Raw genomic sequence first — 20,388 nt, 5'->3', positions numbered from 1 at the left:
TGGACAGGATCTGGAGGGGTCCGAGAAGGGGCAGGAGGCCGAGCGGGAGGAAGCAGCGGGAGTAGGACAAGTAGGTCAGGGCCTGCGTGTCACACAGGGCCAGAGGCCAGAACGCGGGGGCGGGAGACGGAGGAGTCTCTCAGGTTCCCGCCTTCCTTTTTTCTCTCACCAAACCAAATGATCCTGCTCCCCTGGAAAGCTGAGGATGCAGCAGAGAAAATGCATTTTAGCTCCTTAGAGAAAGAGGCAGGGGGGCTGTTGGTTTGCTATTTTAAGAAAGCAAATAGCTTTGGAGTCTTGGAACAGAGTCCCCTCACTTGTGCCCTTTTCTACCGCCATACAGTCTCTAGAAGGCCAAGCTTCCTGCCCTCCCACAGGGGGTCTGAGCTGAAGTCTAGACTTTGCTCTAGAAGAAGGTGACCTTGATGGTCTTGAAGTGTGGAAAGATAAGCAGCCCTGATCAATTAGCCTTTCCTATCCCCATTCTCTTCCACACCAGTTGTGGGCTTCTGTGTGACCAGGGAGACCAGGGGCCCCTTTCACAGAGGCCTGCCCAAGAATGAAGCAAACACAAAGGAGAGCAAGATGAGATCCCTGCACTTTTAGCTGCTGAGCCAGTAAAGGCCCCTCTTTTTTCTTAAGTGGGTTTGTTGTCGCTTTCAACCAAAAGATTTCTGACTACAGCAGACAGAAATCATATAGAAAAGCTCTAGCCAGGCATGGTAGCTCATGCCTATAATCCTAGCACTTTGGGAGGCTGAGGTGGGAGGATCACTTGAAGCCAGGAGTTCAAGACCAGTCTAGGCAACATAAGGGAGACCCTGTCTCTACTATATATATATATATATATATATATATATATAAGCTGGGAATGGTAGAACACACCTGTAGTCCCAGCTACTCGGGAGGCTGAGGCAGTAGAATCACTTGAGCCCAGGAGTCTGAGGTTGCTGTGAGCTAGGCTGACACCACGGTACTCTAGCCCAGGCAACAGAGTGAGCCTCTGTCTCAAAAAACAAAAACAAAAAAAAAAAAAAAACAGACTGTTTTATTCCATCTCTGTCAACTTCTCCAACCTCATCTGGGTCACTCTACCCCCAGCTCCGCACTCCAACTATTAACAATGTCTTTCAGATCCTTGAAGACTCCATTCCTTCCATTCTCCCACACTTCAGGGACTTTTAAACACATAGTTCCCTTTGAGCATTTGACAGGAATGTCAGTTCCTCAAGGAAGCTGTGCCTGACCAAAGACTAGGTCAGGTACCCTGTTATATATGTTTCAGGAGCATGTCCAATGAATAAATGAATCCATCTAAGGTATTGGCTTCCTCCCCTACTAGATTATGAACCAGCACGGTACCCGGCATATCATAAGGGCTCAACAGGTAAGGAAAAGGGCTAGTACAGGACTGACATCTTTTAATGTGGAGGGGGAAATTCCTCTCTAAAAGCTCAGCTATTTAACAAGTCCCCAGGTCATGGAATTGAGGGGAAGAAACAGGACAAGTTCCAGAAAAAGACTGGAGAGGAGGTAGGATGACTACAGGCCCCATAATGCACATGGAAATGGGCATAAATCTGCATCACTAGCTCCAGGGCACGTGCATGTGTAAACACATGATAATCTCTTAAGAATTAAAGAAATCTTGGAATCAAGGAAAGAAGTGGAGGATAAAAGCCTTAAGGAAAAGGAAAGGAATGTGTGCTGTCCCTCCATTTGGGGAAAAGGTCAAGGGTGGGAAGAAGACCCCCTTTCAACAATTTAGATCAAGATTTGGATGTGAGGGCGATCTGGCTGTGACATCTGTCACCCCATTGATTGCCAGGGTTGATTCACCTTATCTGGCTGTCTAGGCGGGTGTCCCCTTCCTCCCTCACTGCTCCGTGTGCGTTCCTCCTGAAGCTGCTTGCTCGGTCGAAGAGGATGACCTTCCCGGATAGAGGAGGACTATTCTTCATTCAAGGGTATACGGTGTAGCTGCGCTCCCCTGCTAGTACCTCCAAACAAGCTCTCAAGATTTGTTGGGGATCTACTATTTGCCAGAAGTTACATAGGTGTTGAGGATGCAGTGATCAAAAAGACGTAGTCTCAGCTATTAAGGAGATCACAATTTGGCAGCAAATTATTACATAATGTGGTGTCTGATCTAGTAGAGATAAAAACGAGGTATTACAGAAGCATGGAGGAGGGAGAGGTTAATGGTGCTTGAAGGCCTAAAACGGAGATGGATATTGAGACTTGAAAGTGAGAAAGCCAATGAGACAAGGATGACTTAAAGGCATTCCAAACTCTTAAGAGGGACAGGGAGTTTGGTGGATGCAGGGTGATGAGGAAGGCTGTGAAAGTCTTCTCTTATGAAAATCTCTTTCTGGAATGGTTGCTTGTTTCTGGAATGAGGGACTGAGGGGTCATTTGCTTGCGGAGCCTCTAGTTACTCCCCAATGCTCTTTTCAGGCCAGTCTACCTTTTTACCTCCTCTTCTCAAATTCCCCAGCTTTTACTTCAAGTTTACTTCCAGCCTGGCAGGAGTGAGTCCTCTGGACACAACCACCCAGTGTCCAAGGAGAGCTCCCTCCTCATGTCTCCCTCACATACTCCTTCCATACCCACTAAGAAGAAAGGCAGCGGGTGGAGGGTGGAGAGGACAGGTCCAAAACCACACAGGGTATTGAAATAGAAATATCAATCCTAAAGCTAAATAGTAACTGGATAAAGTTTTGGTGGGACACTCCCATTGCCTCTGTGGGTAAGGAATGTTTTCTCTTGAAAGGCTTAAAATCAATGTTGTCCTTTATTTAAGATGTTTTAAATTTAAATTTAAAAATTTTATGACCAAAATAATACATGTCTTCATAAAGACCAATTGTAAAACCAGTTAGCAAAACAAAGCAAATACAAAATGGATTCATAATCCTACCTCCCAGGAAAAAAAATCAGTTAGCAAAAATATACAAATACACATCTCCAAATTTATCTGTATGTACTTAGATATAAAAGCCATGCAGAAAAGTATAGACATTGCGAGTGTACAGCTAGATAAATTTTCACAACCTAAACCCAGGAACATAACCCCCACCCAGATTTGTTTTTAAATGGAACAAACATAATCAGTATGCAGAAGCCCTTCATGTCCCTCCCAGTTGCTCTTCCCTCCTCTTCAAAAGTAACATCGTGGAGAGGGAGGAATGGGGAGTGAGTACAGAAATTTCTAGAACTAGAGAGTGTAATGGTTACACAACATTGTGAATGGGCTGAATGCCACTGAATTGTACACTTTAAAATGGTTAAAGTGGTAAATTTTGTGTTATGTGTAGATTTTACCACAATTATTTAAAATGACTATAAGTAAAAAAAAAAAACCCCACTAATCTGACTTCCAATAGCATAGATCAACTTTGCTGCAAATGAAATCATAATCTTTTGTGTCTTTTTTAAAAACATCATTTAAAAAATGAATTTATTTTTTATTTTTTATTTTAGCAACAGGGTCTCACTCTGTTGCCCAGGCTAGACTGCAATGGTGCCACTATAGCCTACTGTAACCTTGAACTCCCAGGCTCAAGCAATCCTCCTGCCTCAGCCTCCCCATAGCTGGGGCTTTACAGGTACACGCCACCATGCCCAGCTAATTGTTAACATTTTTTTGTAGAGACAGGGTCTTGCTATGTTACCCAGGCTGGTCTCAAACCCCTGGCATCAAGCAATCCTCCCACCTAAGCCTGCTGAACGTTCTTGTTCAGGTTCTTGGTGTACAAATACAGTCATGTGCCACATAATGACGCTTTGGTCAACAATGGACCACATATAACACTGGTCCCATAAGATTATAATACAATATCTTTACTGTGTCTTTTCTATGTTTAGATATACAAACACTTACCATTGTGTTACTGTTGCCTACAGTATTCAGTACAGTAACATGCTGTGCAGGTCGGTAGACTAGAAGCAATAGGCTATACCACATAGGCTAGGTGTACAGTAGGCTATACCATGTAGATTTGTATAAGTACACTCTATGATGTTTGCACAGTGACAACATTTCTCAGAACGTATTTCCATTGTTAAGTGACATGTGACTATATATGCCTTCCTGTTGGGTATATAACTACATCACACACCTTTTTTTAAAGGAGCATATTGTGACATAGCTTTGTAACCTTCCTTTCTTATATACTATTTCTCAAACTATTCTCCATACCAATAAGTATTCGTTGATACCTATTTTTAACAGCTACATAGTATTCCTTTGTAGGCAAATTTTTGCACATACCTTTAATAATTTCCAAGTGAAATTGCTTGGTCAAAGTTTTAAAGTTTTTTGATTATTTATTGCTAAATTGACCTCCAGAAGCACTGATATTATCAGAGTTACCCTGGGGCCTCAGGCTATAGCACTGATGACCAACACCTCTACAATTCTTGCCTATGCTGAGTCCCCGCCCCTTGTCTCTTTCTCCTGTTCTCTTAAGTCATTCTTCCATTGTATCTTCTTTATCTCTGCATATACAGTGCCTGCTACATACAGTTCCTGGAAAACAGCAAGTGCTCAGGACATATTTGTTGAATCGATGACAGAATGCTAAGCCTGTGGGAGCAAGTCAAAGGAGAAGGCCGCTCACCCTGCTCCAAACATGTGCACCTGCTCATGCTGATAACACTTGACCTTTTGGAGAGGAAAAAAAATCCATACAATCCATTTTCCACAGAATAGCCAGAGTGATCTGTTAAAATTTTAAATCAGATCATGCTACTCTGCTTGACATCCTCCAGTGGTTACCAGCTACACTTTGAATAAAACCCCTAACTTACTGTGGTCTCCATAATCCAGCCCCTGCTTTCTTCACTGGTCTCATCTCCTACCCTTCTCTCCTCTCCTTTCACTAGACTCAAGCTCTGCTGAGTTCCTATTTTTAAAAAAAATCAAGTTCTTAGTATGTGCACTATTTTATGCACTTTGCGTGTGTTCTCATGTAATCCTCCCAACAACCTTCTGAGGCATGTACTATTATGATCTCCATTTTGTGCAAACTGAGGCATAGACAGGCTAAGTAACTTGCCCAAGGTCACACCACTAACAGCTGGCACAGCCAGGGTTCGATGCCCATGCTCTTAGCCAGTGCCTTGTTAGCTTCTTACTACTTCCAGACCACATCACTCTCATTCTCACTCGGTCTTTGAGGTCTTTGCTTTACCTAGAATGGTCTTCCATAGTCTCTCCTAGTCCTGCTTTCTTTTTCTTTTTCTTTCTTTTAACTGACCTTCAAGACTGCTTGCTTTTCTTTATCAGATCTCAGTTCAAACACTGCCTCCTTAAGGAGACCTCCCCTGACTACTGGACTTAAAGTAACCCCAGTCACTCCCACATGACCCTGCTTTAATTCCTTGCATCTGCTTCCAGTCTGATATTCTTTTGGTTATTTGTTTTATTGTCTGACTCCTTGCACTAGAATAGAAGTCCCACGAGAGCAGGGAATTTGTCTGTCTTGTTTACTGCTATAAATCTATACCTAGGCCAGGCACGGTGGCTCACGTCTGTAACCCTAACACCCTGGGAGGCTGAGGCGGGAGGATCACTCAAGGTCAGGAGTTCGAGACCAGCCTGAGCAAGAGCGAGACCCTGTCTCTACTAAAAATAGAAATAAATAATCTGGACAGCTAAGAATAAATAGAAAAAAATTAGCCAGGCATGGTGGCACATGCCTGTAGTCCCAGCTACTCGGGAGGCTGAGGCAGAAGGATTGCTTGAGCCCAGGAGTTTGAGGTTGCTGTGAGCTAGGCTGACACCATGGCACTCTAGCTCGGGGAACAGAGCGAGACTCTGTCTCTAAATAAATAAATAAATAAATACATCTATACCTAGACCAGCTTCTGGTACATGGCAAAGCCCCCTAAATGTTTACTGAATGGTGTTTAGCATTTGCTGCACAATATACTAGGTACCCATCATTGTGTTAATCACTTAACATATATCACTTCGTCTAAACTAGCACAAAGACCAGTTTAGCAAGGCAGAGGGTATCATACTCATTTTCAGATAAGGAAACTGAAGTTTGCAGAAATTAAGTAACTTGCTCAAGGTCACATAGCTGGCAGAGGAGCTGAAATCCAAATCCAGTTGGGCCTGACTCCCCAGTCTGTTCTTTCCACTCAGCTGTGCTGCCCCTTCATGGTCTAATTCAAAGGAGGGCTGTAGCTGACTCTGCAATTAACACCTATGGCTCTGCCCTCTCTCCTGAACTCAGAACCCACACCCTGCCAGATGTCTCCAGGAGAATGTTTCATATCACCCCCTCCTTCTACACACTCAGTAAGCTCATAACCCAACTCCCAACTTTTCCACAAAACTCAGCTCTCCTTTAAGTCTCATTCTGTTAGTGCTACTACTAGAACTTGCCCAGGCTTCCAGGGCTTCTCAAAACACCATAGTGATCTTTTTCTCTCCCGTGACCTTAAAATAAAGCCCAAATTCTGAAATATGGCTTTGAATGCCTGCCAAGACCTAGCCATGGCTTGCCTTAACCGCATCATTTTCTCCCTTATTCTAGACATAGGACTTCTTTCTGTTCCTCCAACTTGCCATGGCCCTACCACAAAACATCTGTGTTCTGCCATCCATACTTGCTGGGACAGTATCTGGTCCTCTCTCTTTCCTCAGGTATTCTACTTATTCTTCAGAATTTAGCATGTCACTTGTTCAGGAGTGACTTCCCAGATCCCCAGCCTTATTCTCCTTTGAGGCACTTACCAAAACTTCAGTTAACTAGATGTGTAACAATCCACAAAATGTCTGACTTTCTACCATGCTGAATGCACAAAAAATGTGAGGACTGGGTCCCTCTCATTCGATGCTGCATCTCCACTGCCTTGCACGTACTGTGTGCTCAGTAAAGACATGGTCATGTTCTCCCACATTTCGCAAGTCAGTTGGCTTTGCAGACTCCAGGTTTATAATGTCTGTTTCCCCCAACAGAACGTCAACCCCATAAGGGCAAGGATTTTTGTCTTATTCCCTGTTCACCTAGCAATAAGTATTCATTAAACGAATATACCCATCACTTCCTTTCCATTTCTGTCCTCCACATTTCAGCTGGACACCATATGTATGTCCAGTCATTTCAAATATGACTCTACACTAGGCTTCTAGGTGCCAGAGGCTCTCCTAGCCAGAGAGCTGAGATACTGAACAGACCAACACAGAGAAGATGACAAACCTCATCTTAGTGACCATGACTTTTGGGTTTCCTCACTGGGGCACTTGGAGAGTCTGTGCAACACTGTGGGACTGGCCAGGCGCGGTGGCTCACGCCTGTAATCCTAGCACTCTGGGAGGCCCAGGCATACAGATCATTTGAGCTCAGGAGTTTGAGACCAGCCTGAGCAAGAGCGAGACCTTGTCTCTACAAAAAAATTGAAGGAAATTAGCTGGACAACTAAAAATATAGAAAAAAAAAATTAGCCGGGCATGGTGGCGCATGCCTATAGTCCCAGCTACTCGGGAGGCTGAGGCAGAAGGATCACTTAAGCCCAGGAGTTTGAGGTTGCTGTGAGCTAGGCTGACGCCACGGCACTCTAACCAGGGCAACACAGTGAGATTCTGTCTCAAAAAAAAAAAAAAAAAAGAAAGAAAGAAAGAAAAGAAATCACTGTGGGACTGTCTCATCATGTTGTTTTCTTCTAACTAAACCCTTTATAAAGTATAGGGTCTTCCAAATGGCTGCATTTGTAGGTTTCTTAGGTAACGGCTGGAATCAAGTGATGTGTGAAAATCTCTAGAAAAAGCACGGTAGAAGGCAGAGTGAGGTACAAGGGCATGGACTCTGGAGACAAGCCCAGGAACTCCGCTTACAAGCTGTATATCCTTGGGCAGTCATTCCTTTTCCCCACTTGTAAAACAGGGATGAAAATGCTTACCTCGCAATGTTGTTGGGACGTTTAAAAATATTTGCAAAATACCCTGGTTCAGGAAATGTTCAATAAATGGGAATTACTACAGCTTTTTATGCTACCAGCTTGCACACACAAAGGCAACACGTAGCTAACTGTTCAGGCTACGCAAATAAGATAAACGGCCCCAGGAGGACCAGGAACACGACACAATCATCTTTATATACCCTGACCCCAACTTGGCCAATGAAGGGTTTCTGCCAAAGCCATTGAATAGATAAATGAATACTCCAGCACCGAGCACCAAGGTGAGCAGTTAGCTTCCAACAAAGGCTAATTCATTTCAGTCCAGATAGGAGACAAGAGAGGAGATCTGGCCAGTAGCTTAAGGGTTAAGTTGCCCCAGCAGAAATTCACCAGGCCCTACCACAGGCTAACACCTGCCCTTGGAAAAAGAACCCTAGCGCTGGATTTCTGGAACTTCAGCCAGCTCTGTCCTTTGTGATAGTGCCATCTAGCGAGGTTCTAGAGGCACTGCCGACCATTCCCGGGAGCTGCCAGGACCACTGCGACAAGCTGTAGCCATTTAGGCTTGGGACTGGGAATGGAGTCCGCCTCAGTCTGTCTGCTTCCCTCTTAATGGTTTGGACTAGTGATGCACTCCTTCCACGACTCCGAGGAGGAAGCCCATGCCATCTTTCCCCCAACCTCGTCCAGACTCGTGGGGTCTGAAAAGCGCAAAAAGCCAGCTATTGACCACCTCTCGTACATAATAGACCAGCGATCTATTCACACTTTATGGTTTCCTCGCTTCCAATCCTTGGGAGTAGGCAAAACTGGTATCATTTTCATCAGAGCTATTATACAGATGAGGAAACCGAGGCTCAGCGGGAAAGTGGTTAACCCAAGGTCACACAACGCATTAGAGGCAGGGCCGGAAGAGAATTTAAGTCTCCTGAATCCTGGTCTTCTGGTTCCTTCCCCAACCACATGGCCCTCATTCTGTGTGAAGACATAGCGCGCCCACCCCACGGACGGCAGAGGCTCGGGGACTCTGCGCTGAGGGCCAGCGTGGGGCATAGGATAAAGACAGTACAGCAGCGACCACACTTCTTTCTTCTCTACCCACCGAGCGCCCGGCATGCTCGCCGCGGCTCGGGGGCGGGAGAAGAGGGCCCAGAGCAGGAAACAGTGTCCCGCGCGGGTAGCCCCTGGGAGCACGCGGCGCCGGGTCACGTGAGAGGGGACAGCCGGCGAGGGGCCCTCACGCGCATGCACGCAAGACGTACGAAAACACGCTCCGAGGCGCTGAAAGAGGCGAGCCTAAAGGCTAGGGTCACATGTGGAGGGTGGCAGGCGAGAACGAGGGGGCGGGAAAGAGGGAGAGATCACGTGGAGGAGGCCGGAGCAGGGAAGTCACGTGAGGGGGACGGAGGCGGGGCCGCCCAGGAGGAGGAGGAGGGGCGCGCGGCTTCCGGCGGCTGGGGGGGGCCAGCGAGCGGAGGGGGGGGCCCTGTCCCGGAGGTGGCGGCGGCGCCATCTTGGCGAAGGGGGGATCAGGAAGTGCGGACCGCGGCGGCGGCGGCGGCGGCGGCGGAGCCCGGAGCGGAGGCCGGAGGCTCCCGGCCCGCCGGCCCCGGAGCGGAGCGGAGCGGAGGATGCAGCAGCCGCAGCCGCAGGGGCAGCAGCAGCCGGGGCCGGGGCAGCAGCTGGGGGGCCAGGGGGCGGCGCCGGGGGCCGGGGGCGGCCCAGGGGGGGGCCCGGGGCCAGGGCCCTGCCTGAGGCGGGAGCTGAAGCTGCTAGAGTCCATCTTCCACCGCGGCCACGAGCGCTTCCGCATTGCCAGCGCCTGCTTGGACGAGCTAAGCTGCGAGTTCCTGCTGGCTGGGGCCGGAGGGGCCGGGGCGGGGGCCGCGCCCGGACCGCATCTCCCCCCACGAGGGTCGGTGCCTGGGGACCCCGTCCGCATCCACTGCAACATCACGGTGAGGACCCTCTCGCGTGCGCCTCTGTGGGGGGCCCTTGTCAGGGACTCAGGATCACCCCATCCAGCTTTTTGCTCTCGAAGGACCTGGGAGGCCGAAGCCTTGGGGCTCGTCTCCTCTCCAGGTTACACTTGTTTCTGCTGCTTGAGGTTCTTTCGTGTCCCGTAATCTACCATTGACCCGATAGCGAGGGATACCCCAACATATGGCGCCTCGACTGCCCGTTTCCACGAACCCACCCACATCCCAAGCTTCATGATTTTGGTTCCACTTGGCTGCTCCTCCACAACTTTACCTTGCCACCTAGGAATGCCCCTTTATCCACCCCCACCCCCACCCTTCATCTCAAGGTTCTAGGCCTCTGTACTGGCCCCAGCTGGAAAGACTTGGCCTGGAACTTTGCACATTTCAGTGATGCCCCCTTCTCAGTAGTTCCTTTGACTTAGGACTTTGCCACCTGTGGGATCCCTGCCCAGACATCCCTCGTGTAGCCCCTCTTTGCTCTCTGTATTTCACCAAGTGATAGTTTGCAATTGATTGACTCCTCTTCTCCTTTGGATGCACTTTTATTTTGGTGTAACCTCTAACTCTCCTCTTTTTGTCTCAGCTGGTAGCAGGTCTGTCACTCCTCTCCCTGTTCCCTGTGGATATATCCAGTTGCCTTGGGTTGTTGCCTTTCCTGTGTGATGGTGATGTGATGTGGAAGGGCTACCCCACATTGATTCTGAGCAGTAACAGTACTGTTTATCCTAGTGAGCATCATTCCATCCTAGGCATACACGTTTTATGTCTCTGCTCAGTGCACCCTCAGATATCTCTTGAAGAAAGGTTTGGCCTCTGATAATTTGGGAATGTCTGGTACTGCATGGTATAGCACTTATATTGGTTGATATTTCCTGCTGTGATGGTCTTCTCCCTGGTAGGAGCAGTAGCTAGGTTACTAGGGGACAGTACTTATCTGAGCAGGTAGACTGTGAATGGGAGTAGCTTGGGGAAAGACAGACTTGTGAATTCTGTGGCACTTGGGGGCCTGAATTCAACTTATGTGATGTTTTCTGTCCCTTTTCAACCAGGTCAAAGGTTGGTGAGGTAAACCTCAGCTTGGGTTGGAGTTGAATGATGCCCCACCAAAACTCACATGTCCCATTTCTCTCTTCTCCCATTTCTTCCCCTGCTAAAAAGTTCAAGATTGAGGGACTAGGGATGGCTTAGTCAGGTGAAGACTTGAGCATCTTTGATAATTATTTTTCTTCCAGCACTGAGGATTAGAGCAATGGGAGAGCCAAGATCCCCAGTAGAAGTAGATATGGTTTCCTTGGCATGTGTGGACATCTCAAGAGTTAATTTTGTTGCTCAGTTAAGCTTCTAATTCCTTAAGGGTAGGTTTGCCACGTCTAGCTGCCCTTTCAGTTGCCAGAGGTCTTTATCCCTGGTAGGAAGTTAGTTTAGGGGGTCCTCAGCCAGATTCCTTGTGGCCTCTGTAAAGAAAACTTGACCTGAACCAGCCCCCTTGGTTTAGGCAGAGGGGAAGTCTGGTCAGGCCGCATTTGGCACCGTAGTTCAGGAATGCTGGGAATGTCAGCAGCGTAGGCTTCTTTCTCCCAGCCTGCCATGTGGAGCCCTACAGCCCACGCCTGGACTGAGAAGGTGGCAGGTTCCCAAGGGAGAGGTGGGGAGAATTGGTCTTTGAGGGGCTGTGTTGGGAGTGGTGTGTGGAGAGATTCTTCCTGGTACCCTTTTACTCTTGGGTTCTGGAGATGCAGTCTAATTTTTATCCTATGCTTCTTTCTCATCAGTGTGATTGTGATGAGGTGATCCCTTCCTCAGCTGATTGTGGAGTTACAAAAGCAGAAAGGTCGCAGGACTCTGTCCTGGGCATTGAGAGAGCGTCAAGTCTAGACCTTGTATAGGCAGTATGGTAGATCAGGAGTCTTTTCTCACTGAGCAGAGTTTGGCTGTGCTGGTGTTTACTCTCGAGGAAAGAAAGAAAAGGTTCCAGGCTGCTTCTTAGAAAGGGTCCTCCCAGGGACGGTTTTTCTCCAGTTTAGGATTTGTTGGGAAGCTCCTGACCTGAACTAGGCTTTTATGAGTACACATGTAAGGGGTAGGGTTGGGAAGCAAAGACACTAGAAGTTTTAGGGGGTAGAGGGTGGGCTAAGTCTGGCTTTTCCCAGAGTTGCCTATTTTGACCACTCTCCCTGCTCTTTTCCCCTCAGGAGTCGTACCCTGCTGTGCCTCCCATCTGGTCGGTGGAGTCTGATGACCCTAACTTGGCTGCTGTCTTGGAGAGGCTGGTGGACATAAAGAAAGGGAATACTTTGGTGAGGGGGCCATGGGGTAGAGGCATATTTATTCCTATGGGGCCCATGTCACCAGGGCATCCTCTGAAAGGGAGTTATACCTGGAAAGTGGATGGTATAGTAGGCTAAGCATTTTGGGGCAGACTTCTTAGGGGAGTTGCTTACTGAAGCCAGAGGGAGATCCCTGCACCAGCCCTAGGGTTGGTCTACCAGCAGACTCAGTCCCACAGCCATGTGATCCATAAGGTTTAGAGAACTTGGTACCAGTTTGGGGTCTGAACTAAGCTCATGCATACACTGTCCAGATTGGAGTGGGGAAAGGAGTATATGATGTTTCTGTGGTCCCCTACCCCCAGCTATTGCAGCATCTGAAGAGGATCATCTCCGACCTGTGTAAACTATATAACCTCCCTCAGCATCCAGATGTGGAGATGCTGGATCAGCCTTTGCCAGCAGACCAGGTGAGCAGCTGAGGAGCTTTGGGCCTTGTTGCACAGAGTTGCCCCACAGAGGGCACTTAGTAAATACTTGTTAATTGAAATGAATCGGCGGTAGTTTCTCTCTACCTCCACCTGCTCCCAAACACATATGTATCTCATAATTCTCACCCTGTTTCTTTTCCAGATGGGAATCTAGCTAAATGGGCAGCTAGTAGCTTTATCTCTCCTATAAAAACTCACTCTCTACATGGGCAGTAACCCTCATGTTAAGAGGGAGGGGGAATTTTCACAATTAGCAGTAGCAGGTGGTAACTACTGGGGACCCAGGCCCCTTGTTGAGAAGCAAGAATGCAATGTCAGCCTAGAGGAGATCAAGTAAAGGAGGGGTTTTTAGGAAACTAAAACTGGGGTTTGTGAGGTGTGGGACAGAAACAGCCATTTTGCTTCTCTTTTATTCTTTGGCATATGGTAGGAAGAGAACAATGGGCTGGTAGCAAAGTCATTCTCTGGGCTGTCACTTCCACTCAGATCTGGCTGGTGGAGAAACTGGCAGCATTATGGGCAGGTGCAGAGCTCCGGACCTGGAGGTTCAGAGGAGTAGGTCTGAGGCTGCATTCTAGCAAGCCACCGGGGTTCTGATCTCCGTCTTTCCTCTCCCCACTGCAGTGCACACAGGAAGATGTGTCTTCAGAAGATGAAGATGAGGAGATGCCTGAGGTAGGCTTTGGCCAGAAGCTCTTTCAGTCAGCACCATTGATCACCCACTATATGTAGAACTCCAGTCTAGAACTGAGGAGAGAAAAAGGTCAAAGGAATAAAGATAGATTTATTGGCCTGGAGGAAAAACCAGTGCAGGAGAGAAGACGGGGCACCCATATCCAACCACTGAAGACAGTTAGGACAGTTAGGTGTAAATCCATTCAGATGAAATATTTGATAAGTTAAAAATTTCAGATGGCTTTGGAGTTCGGCAGATCTGAGATTGCATCCCAGCTATCTTAATTGGGTTTGAGTTTTAACCTAATCTCACTAAGCTGAAGTTTTGTTATCTATAAAATGGGATTCTAATACTACACATGGTTGTTTTGAAGATTAAATGAGGCATTGCATATAAAGTGCTTCCATATAGTACGTGATAAGTACTAATTTATCTGATATATTCTCTACAAACATAGGTACTTTTACAGAATATAATATAGTGGTTAAGCATTTGAACTTCAGAACCAGACAGAACTTGATTGAAGTCTTAGCTCTGCCAAGAGTTCTATGACTTTGGGCATGATAATTAATCTTATTTAGACCTCATCTGTAAAATGGGGGGTAATGATAGAACCATGATATGGTGGTTGTAAATGGGCCGGTGTGTATAGCATGTTGTACAGAACCTGACATATAATAAACATTCAGTAAATATTGGTTGCCAGTGTAATAATTAGGAGGTTAGTGTGTCCTGCCAGAGCATGGAGATCACTGATCACTTTGTTTCCTAGCATTGGATTAATGTCGCAAGTTCGGTAACTTTGTAAGAGTCTTTAGAACAACAAAGAGCTGGTGACAATTGAAACTTACTCCTCCCAGGCAGTGGACAGCCCTCTGTGCCACACTTGCAGCATTTGACTGAGGGGCTGAATGCTGGGCATGATCCCCCCACCCCCACACCACACACACATTGAGTTACTTGCTCACTTAGAGAGCAGGATGAATAAGGAGCTAATGCTATTCTTGACCTCTTCCATCTCTCTCTCTGGACCTCCTTTCTCATTTCCGCCTTGGCAGTGGGTGCCTCTACGTACCTGATTCACACCCTGCATCTCTAGGGAGGGGAGGAGATTAATGATCCAGGTTTCTCCTTTAGAAGTGGGGCCCTGAGAACTCCTGGGTACATAGTCACCTGGTGAAACATGAGCTTTGAGTCACAGTGTCAGGCCCAAGTCATTCTGCTAGGAATTAGGGAAGAGTTTCTGCGGCCAAGGGAGTTTTAGGAATAGCTGGAGTGGGGTCAGTCTGGGGAACAAAAGGGGTGAGTAGCTCTGCCAGCTCCCTAGGTCCTTACTGTAGCTGTGCTACTATAGCTTGAAAACTAAGTAAGAGAAGATGTTTGCTTTGTCCTTTAGATCGTAAAGGGAATGGGGCTGGGAATTGACTGCTGCCCCTTAACTTTTGGCTCTTGGTCAGATGGGAAATGGGAAGGTGATGGCCCTTCATAACCTGTGTTTGTTTCTTTCCTCCTGTTTCACTCCCACCCCACACCTCCCCTAGGACACAGAAGACCTAGATCACTATGAAATGAAAGAGGAAGAGCCAGCTGAGGGCAAGAAATCTGAAGATGATGGCATTGGAAAAGAAAACTTAGCCATCCTCGAGAAAATTAAAAAGAACCAGAGGCAAGATTACTTAAATGTACGTGCCTTCTGGGGAGAGGCTGGGTGGAGGGGTTGGTGGGTAATGGCTGAAAAGTGGCAAGCCATGGCATATCAGTAGGGGGAACAGACTCCTCTTTTGTATGTGCCTAATCCTTGCCTAAATCCTGGGCAAGCTGCTCTGGCAGCTCTGCCCCTAAGGTGTGTTTCCAAACTACGTGACCAAGAAATGTTCCTGCCATCTCTCCTTCACAGGGTGCAGTGTCTGGCTCGGTGCAGGCCACTGACCGGCTGATGAAGGAGCTCAGGGATATATACCGATCACAGAGTTTCAAAGGTGGTGAGTTTGCCCCAGAGCAGGGCCTGCACAGGAGTTTCTCATAAAGAAGGATGTGGTGGCAAGGGGCCCCAGGAGGTTCTGGGATACGTGAATGCTTGTGAACTTACCAGGCCAAGAATGGAGCTCCTCAAGCCAGTGGCTTGGATTGGATGCATGTCCATCTGGGGTGAACCTGGAGCAGTTGATCTTTCTCTGTGTTTGGCAAAGAGATCTGCATTTGGGACCACTCGCCAACTGGACCATCCTACTGACATCCATCTTCCTTCTTCCCTGCTTCCAGGAAACTATGCAGTCGAACTTGTGAATGACAGTCTATATGATTGGAATGTCAAACTCCTCAAGTGAGTGGGGACTCTGGGATTGGAGAGGAAGTGGAGGAGTGTGAGTGGAGCTGCTGTGGTGGGATCTCCAGGGCAGTCCCACCCAGTCTGTTGGCTGCAGGCTTCCAGAGCGGGTGTGGGCAGTGGGAGCCCTTATGAGGCTCCTGAGCTGGGACCAGGAGTCTGAGTTCAGGCTCATTGCTTCATAGAGTTGACCAGGACAGCGCTTTGCACAACGATCTCCAGATCCTCAAAGAGAAAGAAGGAGCCGACTTCATCCTACTTAATTTTTCCTTTAAAGTAAGACTTTTTCTTTCCAGTCTTTCTCTCACTGGCCCAGGCTTCCCCAACTGCGTTATAGTCCTGTGGAGGGTACTGGCCTCCCTTCCCTGATTGTCATCCCTCTCTCTTTCTCAGGATAACTTTCCCTTTGACCCACCGTTTGTCAGGGTTGTGTCTCCAGTCCTTTCCGGAGGGTGAGTGGCTGGGCATGAGGAAGAGGGCAGCTCCTGTGGCAGAGGGTGGGGACGGGACTCGAAGCTTTTGCCAGGCACAACTGACTAACCTTTCTCATGCAGGTATGTTCTGGGCGGAGGTGCCATCTGCATGGAACTTCTCACCAAACAGGTGAGCCTCTCACTCCTTGGCCGGGCTGGGTGGGGTGAGGCTGAGCTTTACCACACATGCACCCTGTGGGTTGGGTGATAGGCATGATGTGGCCCTTTCATTCTGCTGGGCAGGGCCTGTACCCACTGACCTAGGCAGACAGGTGGTAGCTGTCCTGGGAGCAAAGGCAGGGGCCCTTCTATAGGTGCAGCTGCTTGCCTGAAGAACAAGCATGGGGTTTCTCGGAAAGCTCTGTCCTGACTTGCTTTGTCCCTCCCATCACCTAGGGCTGGAGCAGTGCCTACTCCATAGAGTCAGTGATCATGCAGATCAGTGCCACACTGGTGAAGGGGAAAGCACGAGTGCAGTTTGGAGCCAACAAAGTAAGGATCCTGGGGCTGGTGGGGCTGGCTGGAGCAGAGTATGGTCTGGGCCACTGGCAGGCCAAGGCTGCCTTTGAGGGACTGAGAGAGAGGATAAGGCCCCAGGGCTTGTGGCATTGGATGAGAGGGCCTGGGGCACCCACAGTGGGAACAGGAGCAGGGCCATGGCCTGAGGGGCACCTCAAGACTTGGGGGTGGGGGGTGGGGAACAGGTCTGGAAGAAGAAGCTGTGGGATTGTGCCCCCAAGGGACCTCCCAGGTGGAGGGTAGTTAGGGTGTCCCCAGAGCACAATGCTATGAGTTGGGACTCCTGGGTCTCCGGGTGGCAGCCTGCAGAAGGTGAGGGGCAGTAAGGCCACAGCAGGCCATGGCCTGATCTGGTGGCCTCCTCTCCCCAGTCTCAATACAGTCTGACAAGAGCACAGCAGTCCTACAAGTCCTTGGTGCAGATCCACGAAAAAAACGGTGAGGCTGGAGCCAGGACTCAGGAGATTCGGACACTTGCCAGGCCCCAGGTTTTCACTTCTAGCCAGAACCTTCTGGTTTCTGAGCCTTACCACCCATTAACACAGCACCTGCCCCAGTTCTCCAAAAAAGGCTGGAGGCGGCTTATGTCCATAACCTCTTCTCCCAGAAGAGCACCAACAGTGGTACCATGGATAGTCTTGGTGCTGCCCCCCTTCCTGACCACCCTTTGAAAAAGCTCATCTAACTCTATCATCTCAGGTTGGGCACATCATTCCCCCTTTCTTATAGTGTCCAGGTAGGCAGTTTCTCAGCTTCCCATACACCTTCTCTGTTCCCGCACTGGATACCCTTCCTAAGGTGGTTTTGCCTCTGACACTGGAGATGTCTTCAGTGATTGGGGCCGGGAGGGCGGGCCTCAGCCTCCACCTCACTGACGGTCCTGTTCTGTTTCTCCACAGGCTGGTACACACCCCCAAAGGAAGATGGCTAACCACGGAGTGTTGTCCCCTTCCTCCTTCCCCAGGCACCACTGGACCAATTACCTTTGAATGCTGTATTTGGATCTCACGCTGCCTCTGTGGTTCCCTCCCTCATTTTTCCTGGACGTGATAGCTCTGCCTATTGCAGGACAATGATGGCTATTCTAAACGCTAAGGAAAAAAAAAACAAACACAGAACTGTTTCAAGTACTCAAGACTGACTTACAGACCAACCACCTTGCTGGAACCCTTGCTAGCAGGCATTCTTATAAAAGAAACTTTCGAGCCTCCTTATATTGCTGGAAACTCAGCTGTGCTCCAGACTAGAGCCTCCTTACCTATGCTATGGATTTTTAATTTATTTTCTCTTATTTCATGTACACTGCTTTTTTTGGTTACAGTGTATGATGGATGTGTATGAAAAAAATGTATCTTTGGGAAAACAATTACAGTTTGTTAATTTGAAGATGCTGGTCTTGACTCATCTTTATTTTTATTCCCACATCCCACCCCATCCCCTGAACTGCTTGGGAGGTGGGGGAGGGGTACCAAGTGCACTGTTGCTTTGGTAGAGATGATGAGAGGCTGCGTTTTGCTGCTAAAGCACGAAAAGTGGAGCTGAAGCACACGCCTGGTCCACCCCTAGATTTCTCCGGAAGGCCTCTGGAGCAACCAGCACTTGTTTCCCTTGGAATGCAGAGCCTGGCCTACTAAACCACAACGCAGTAGGCTGAAATGATGATCTTAATTCTTAGGACTACTTTTTTCTCTTCTAGTCACAGATGGTTTCAAATTTCTAACAAAAAGAAAATGAGGCTCAAGAGGCTGCTTCATAGAATTCTTTTGGAACGAATTGAGTGGGGATGGGACAGTCTCCCTGTGTGTGTGTGGTCTTCTCTGACCTCAGCAATATGCTATGTAGCTACAGCGCTTCGTGTTCGCTGGTCCTCCCTCCCAGAAAGTGACTTCTAAGTAGCAGTGGATGGTGATCGTTGGTAAGCTTTGCTCACCTTCCTCTTGTCTCTTGCTTCCTTTGGTTTTGTAAAAGAGAAGATAGGCATAGCCCTGAAGTTATTTGGCTTGGAGAATTGTGGACTCTTTCAAGCCACTCCTGCAAGGTGGGTCCTACTGGAAAAGGTTGGCTTTTTAGAGGGAGTTGTTTTATACACCTGTGTCCTTACCCCAGGCTGGGGAACTGCTGGGGAGGGAAAGTGAGGTGGGAAGTCTGTGTACTGCAGTAGAACTGTTGGTGCTGTGTTGTCTGTACCTGCTGTTGTAAAAGTTTGGGCATGACTGTGCATCCAGCAGGTGCTGCCTGCATCTCCTTGTCAGTAAGCTTGCTTAGGGACTGAGCCAGCCGCTTAGGATCGGCTATGCCTACAGGCCTAATAAAGGTTGAAATGACGCAGAGGCCAGGATGGCTACGTGAAGACTCAAGTCTTAGAAAATCCAGACTTGGGACAGCTGTCTGGGAGCCTGTAGGATGCTAGAAGAGTTCTGTAATGCTTTGAGCACAACGATTTTAACTTTGGTCATTTCTTCCCCCCTCCCCCTTTTCTTTTGAGGGATTTTAACGTCTTGCTGCTGTAGGTGGATGGAGAGTTCACCAGTCCCACTCAATGCTGCTCTAACTCTACCCACACCCACCTGATTAGGGTGCTAATATATGCTGAGGTTGAGATAACGAGGGGACACAAGGGGAAAATTCATAGAGCTGAAATCTGGTTTTCAAGGCCTCTGTGGCTTTCTTCTGAACTTACCACCAGCCCTGGCTGGAATGTAGATTGTGTTTTTAGTAATGTGTACTGTGAGCTGTCCTCTGTATAATGTATTTTGTAATGTATTTTTCTCATCTACCAAAGGATGAAACAAATAAAACTATTTAAATAGTTTGGCTCTAATAAAATTATTTAAAGAAATAATGGGGTTCATGTTCACCTGACGGAAAGGAAAACGCCCCTCCTGTGAGGTGTGTTAGCACCAACACTGAGAGAACCCTCTATTTTTCTGTCGAACCTAACACTCCCTTTTATGACTTTTAGTTTAGGGTTCTAATAAAGCCTAAAAAGGAAGGCAGTATCATCATGAAACAATTTTCTTCTCTCCACTAAGGAGGCAGGGAGAAGTGACACACACTTTGAGGTCATTATGCGACACCCTCGGTTGCATTTCCATCCTGGGCAGGGCTTGCGCTGCCCAGAGCCCACAGACGGGCAGGCCCTCGGTCCCTGGAGGGCGGCAGGGCGGGTGGCAGCGGCTAGAAAGAAGTAGCAGTCACTGCACTCGTGGAACATGCCAACATTTATTTGCCAACGTGATGGCTCATTGGTTAAATGCTCTCTACCTGATTGTACATGGAAGCCAGGAGAACTAGGCTGGGGCCTCTATTCTCACAAGCTGTTAGGACGGCTTGTGTCATGCTCTGAGGTGCAAAGAGACACGGGAAGAACATACAGGCTGCCTCAGACTTTCAACCTACTGGTAGCTTCCTATGTTTGGTTCAAATGTTCTTGCCAAGCTGGGGAACTGAAGACATATGACAAATGAGACTTTGCTCTCTTTTTTGAGAGGTGAGCTGGGGGGTAAAGGCAAAACAGAAATCAAATCAATCCTGGGCACAGTCTGGCCCTTTTCACCTCCAAGGCCTCAGGAGCGAAGGGGAACGAGAGGGCAGGGCAGGCCAGCTCCTGATCCGAGGAGAGGGGGCATGTGAGGGTAGCCCCGTTACTTAAACACCTCAAACTTCAGGATGTGCGACTGGAAGAAAAAGAGAAAGAGGAAGTCTTGGTGGGAAGGAAGACCACCCCAGCCAGTCTACCC

The 20,388-nt window shown here is 48.2% G+C and overlaps 2 protein-coding genes across 2 annotated transcripts in view; one reads left to right on the top strand and one right to left on the bottom strand.

Moving 5' to 3' along the window:
- Positions 1 to 9,388: 9,388 nt before the first annotated feature.
- On the top strand, positions 9,389 to 18,034 carry UBE2Q1 (ubiquitin conjugating enzyme E2 Q1). The gene is made up of 13 exons (XM_045545208.1): positions 9,389 to 9,872; positions 12,089 to 12,193; positions 12,529 to 12,633; positions 13,279 to 13,329; positions 14,872 to 15,012; positions 15,228 to 15,312; positions 15,593 to 15,653; positions 15,842 to 15,932; positions 16,050 to 16,108; positions 16,211 to 16,259; positions 16,526 to 16,621; positions 17,020 to 17,086; positions 17,548 to 18,034. Exons 1-13 carry the CDS (start codon positions 9,546 to 9,548, stop codon positions 17,577 to 17,579), a joined length of 1,269 nt encoding a protein of 422 aa, XP_045401164.1. The 5' UTR covers positions 9,389 to 9,545; the 3' UTR covers positions 17,580 to 18,034.
- A 1,820-nt stretch (positions 18,035 to 19,854) lies between these two features.
- The window catches only part of TDRD10 (tudor domain containing 10), a 39,858-nt gene continuing 39,324 nt past the window's right edge, over positions 19,855 to 20,388 (bottom strand). The window contains exon 14 of the mRNA XM_045545207.1: positions 19,855 to 20,325. Within this exon, the coding sequence (XP_045401163.1) occupies positions 20,293 to 20,325 (33 nt within the window). The 3' untranslated portion in view covers positions 19,855 to 20,292. The remainder of the gene's footprint in view (positions 20,326 to 20,388) is intronic.

Source organism: Lemur catta, chromosome 3 (assembly GCF_020740605.2).
Source record: "Lemur catta isolate mLemCat1 chromosome 3, mLemCat1.pri, whole genome shotgun sequence".
NCBI lineage: Eukaryota > Metazoa > Chordata > Mammalia > Primates > Lemuridae > Lemur > Lemur catta.
Note: the sequence above shows the minus strand (reverse complement) of the source record. Positions and strands in the feature narration are given on the sequence as shown.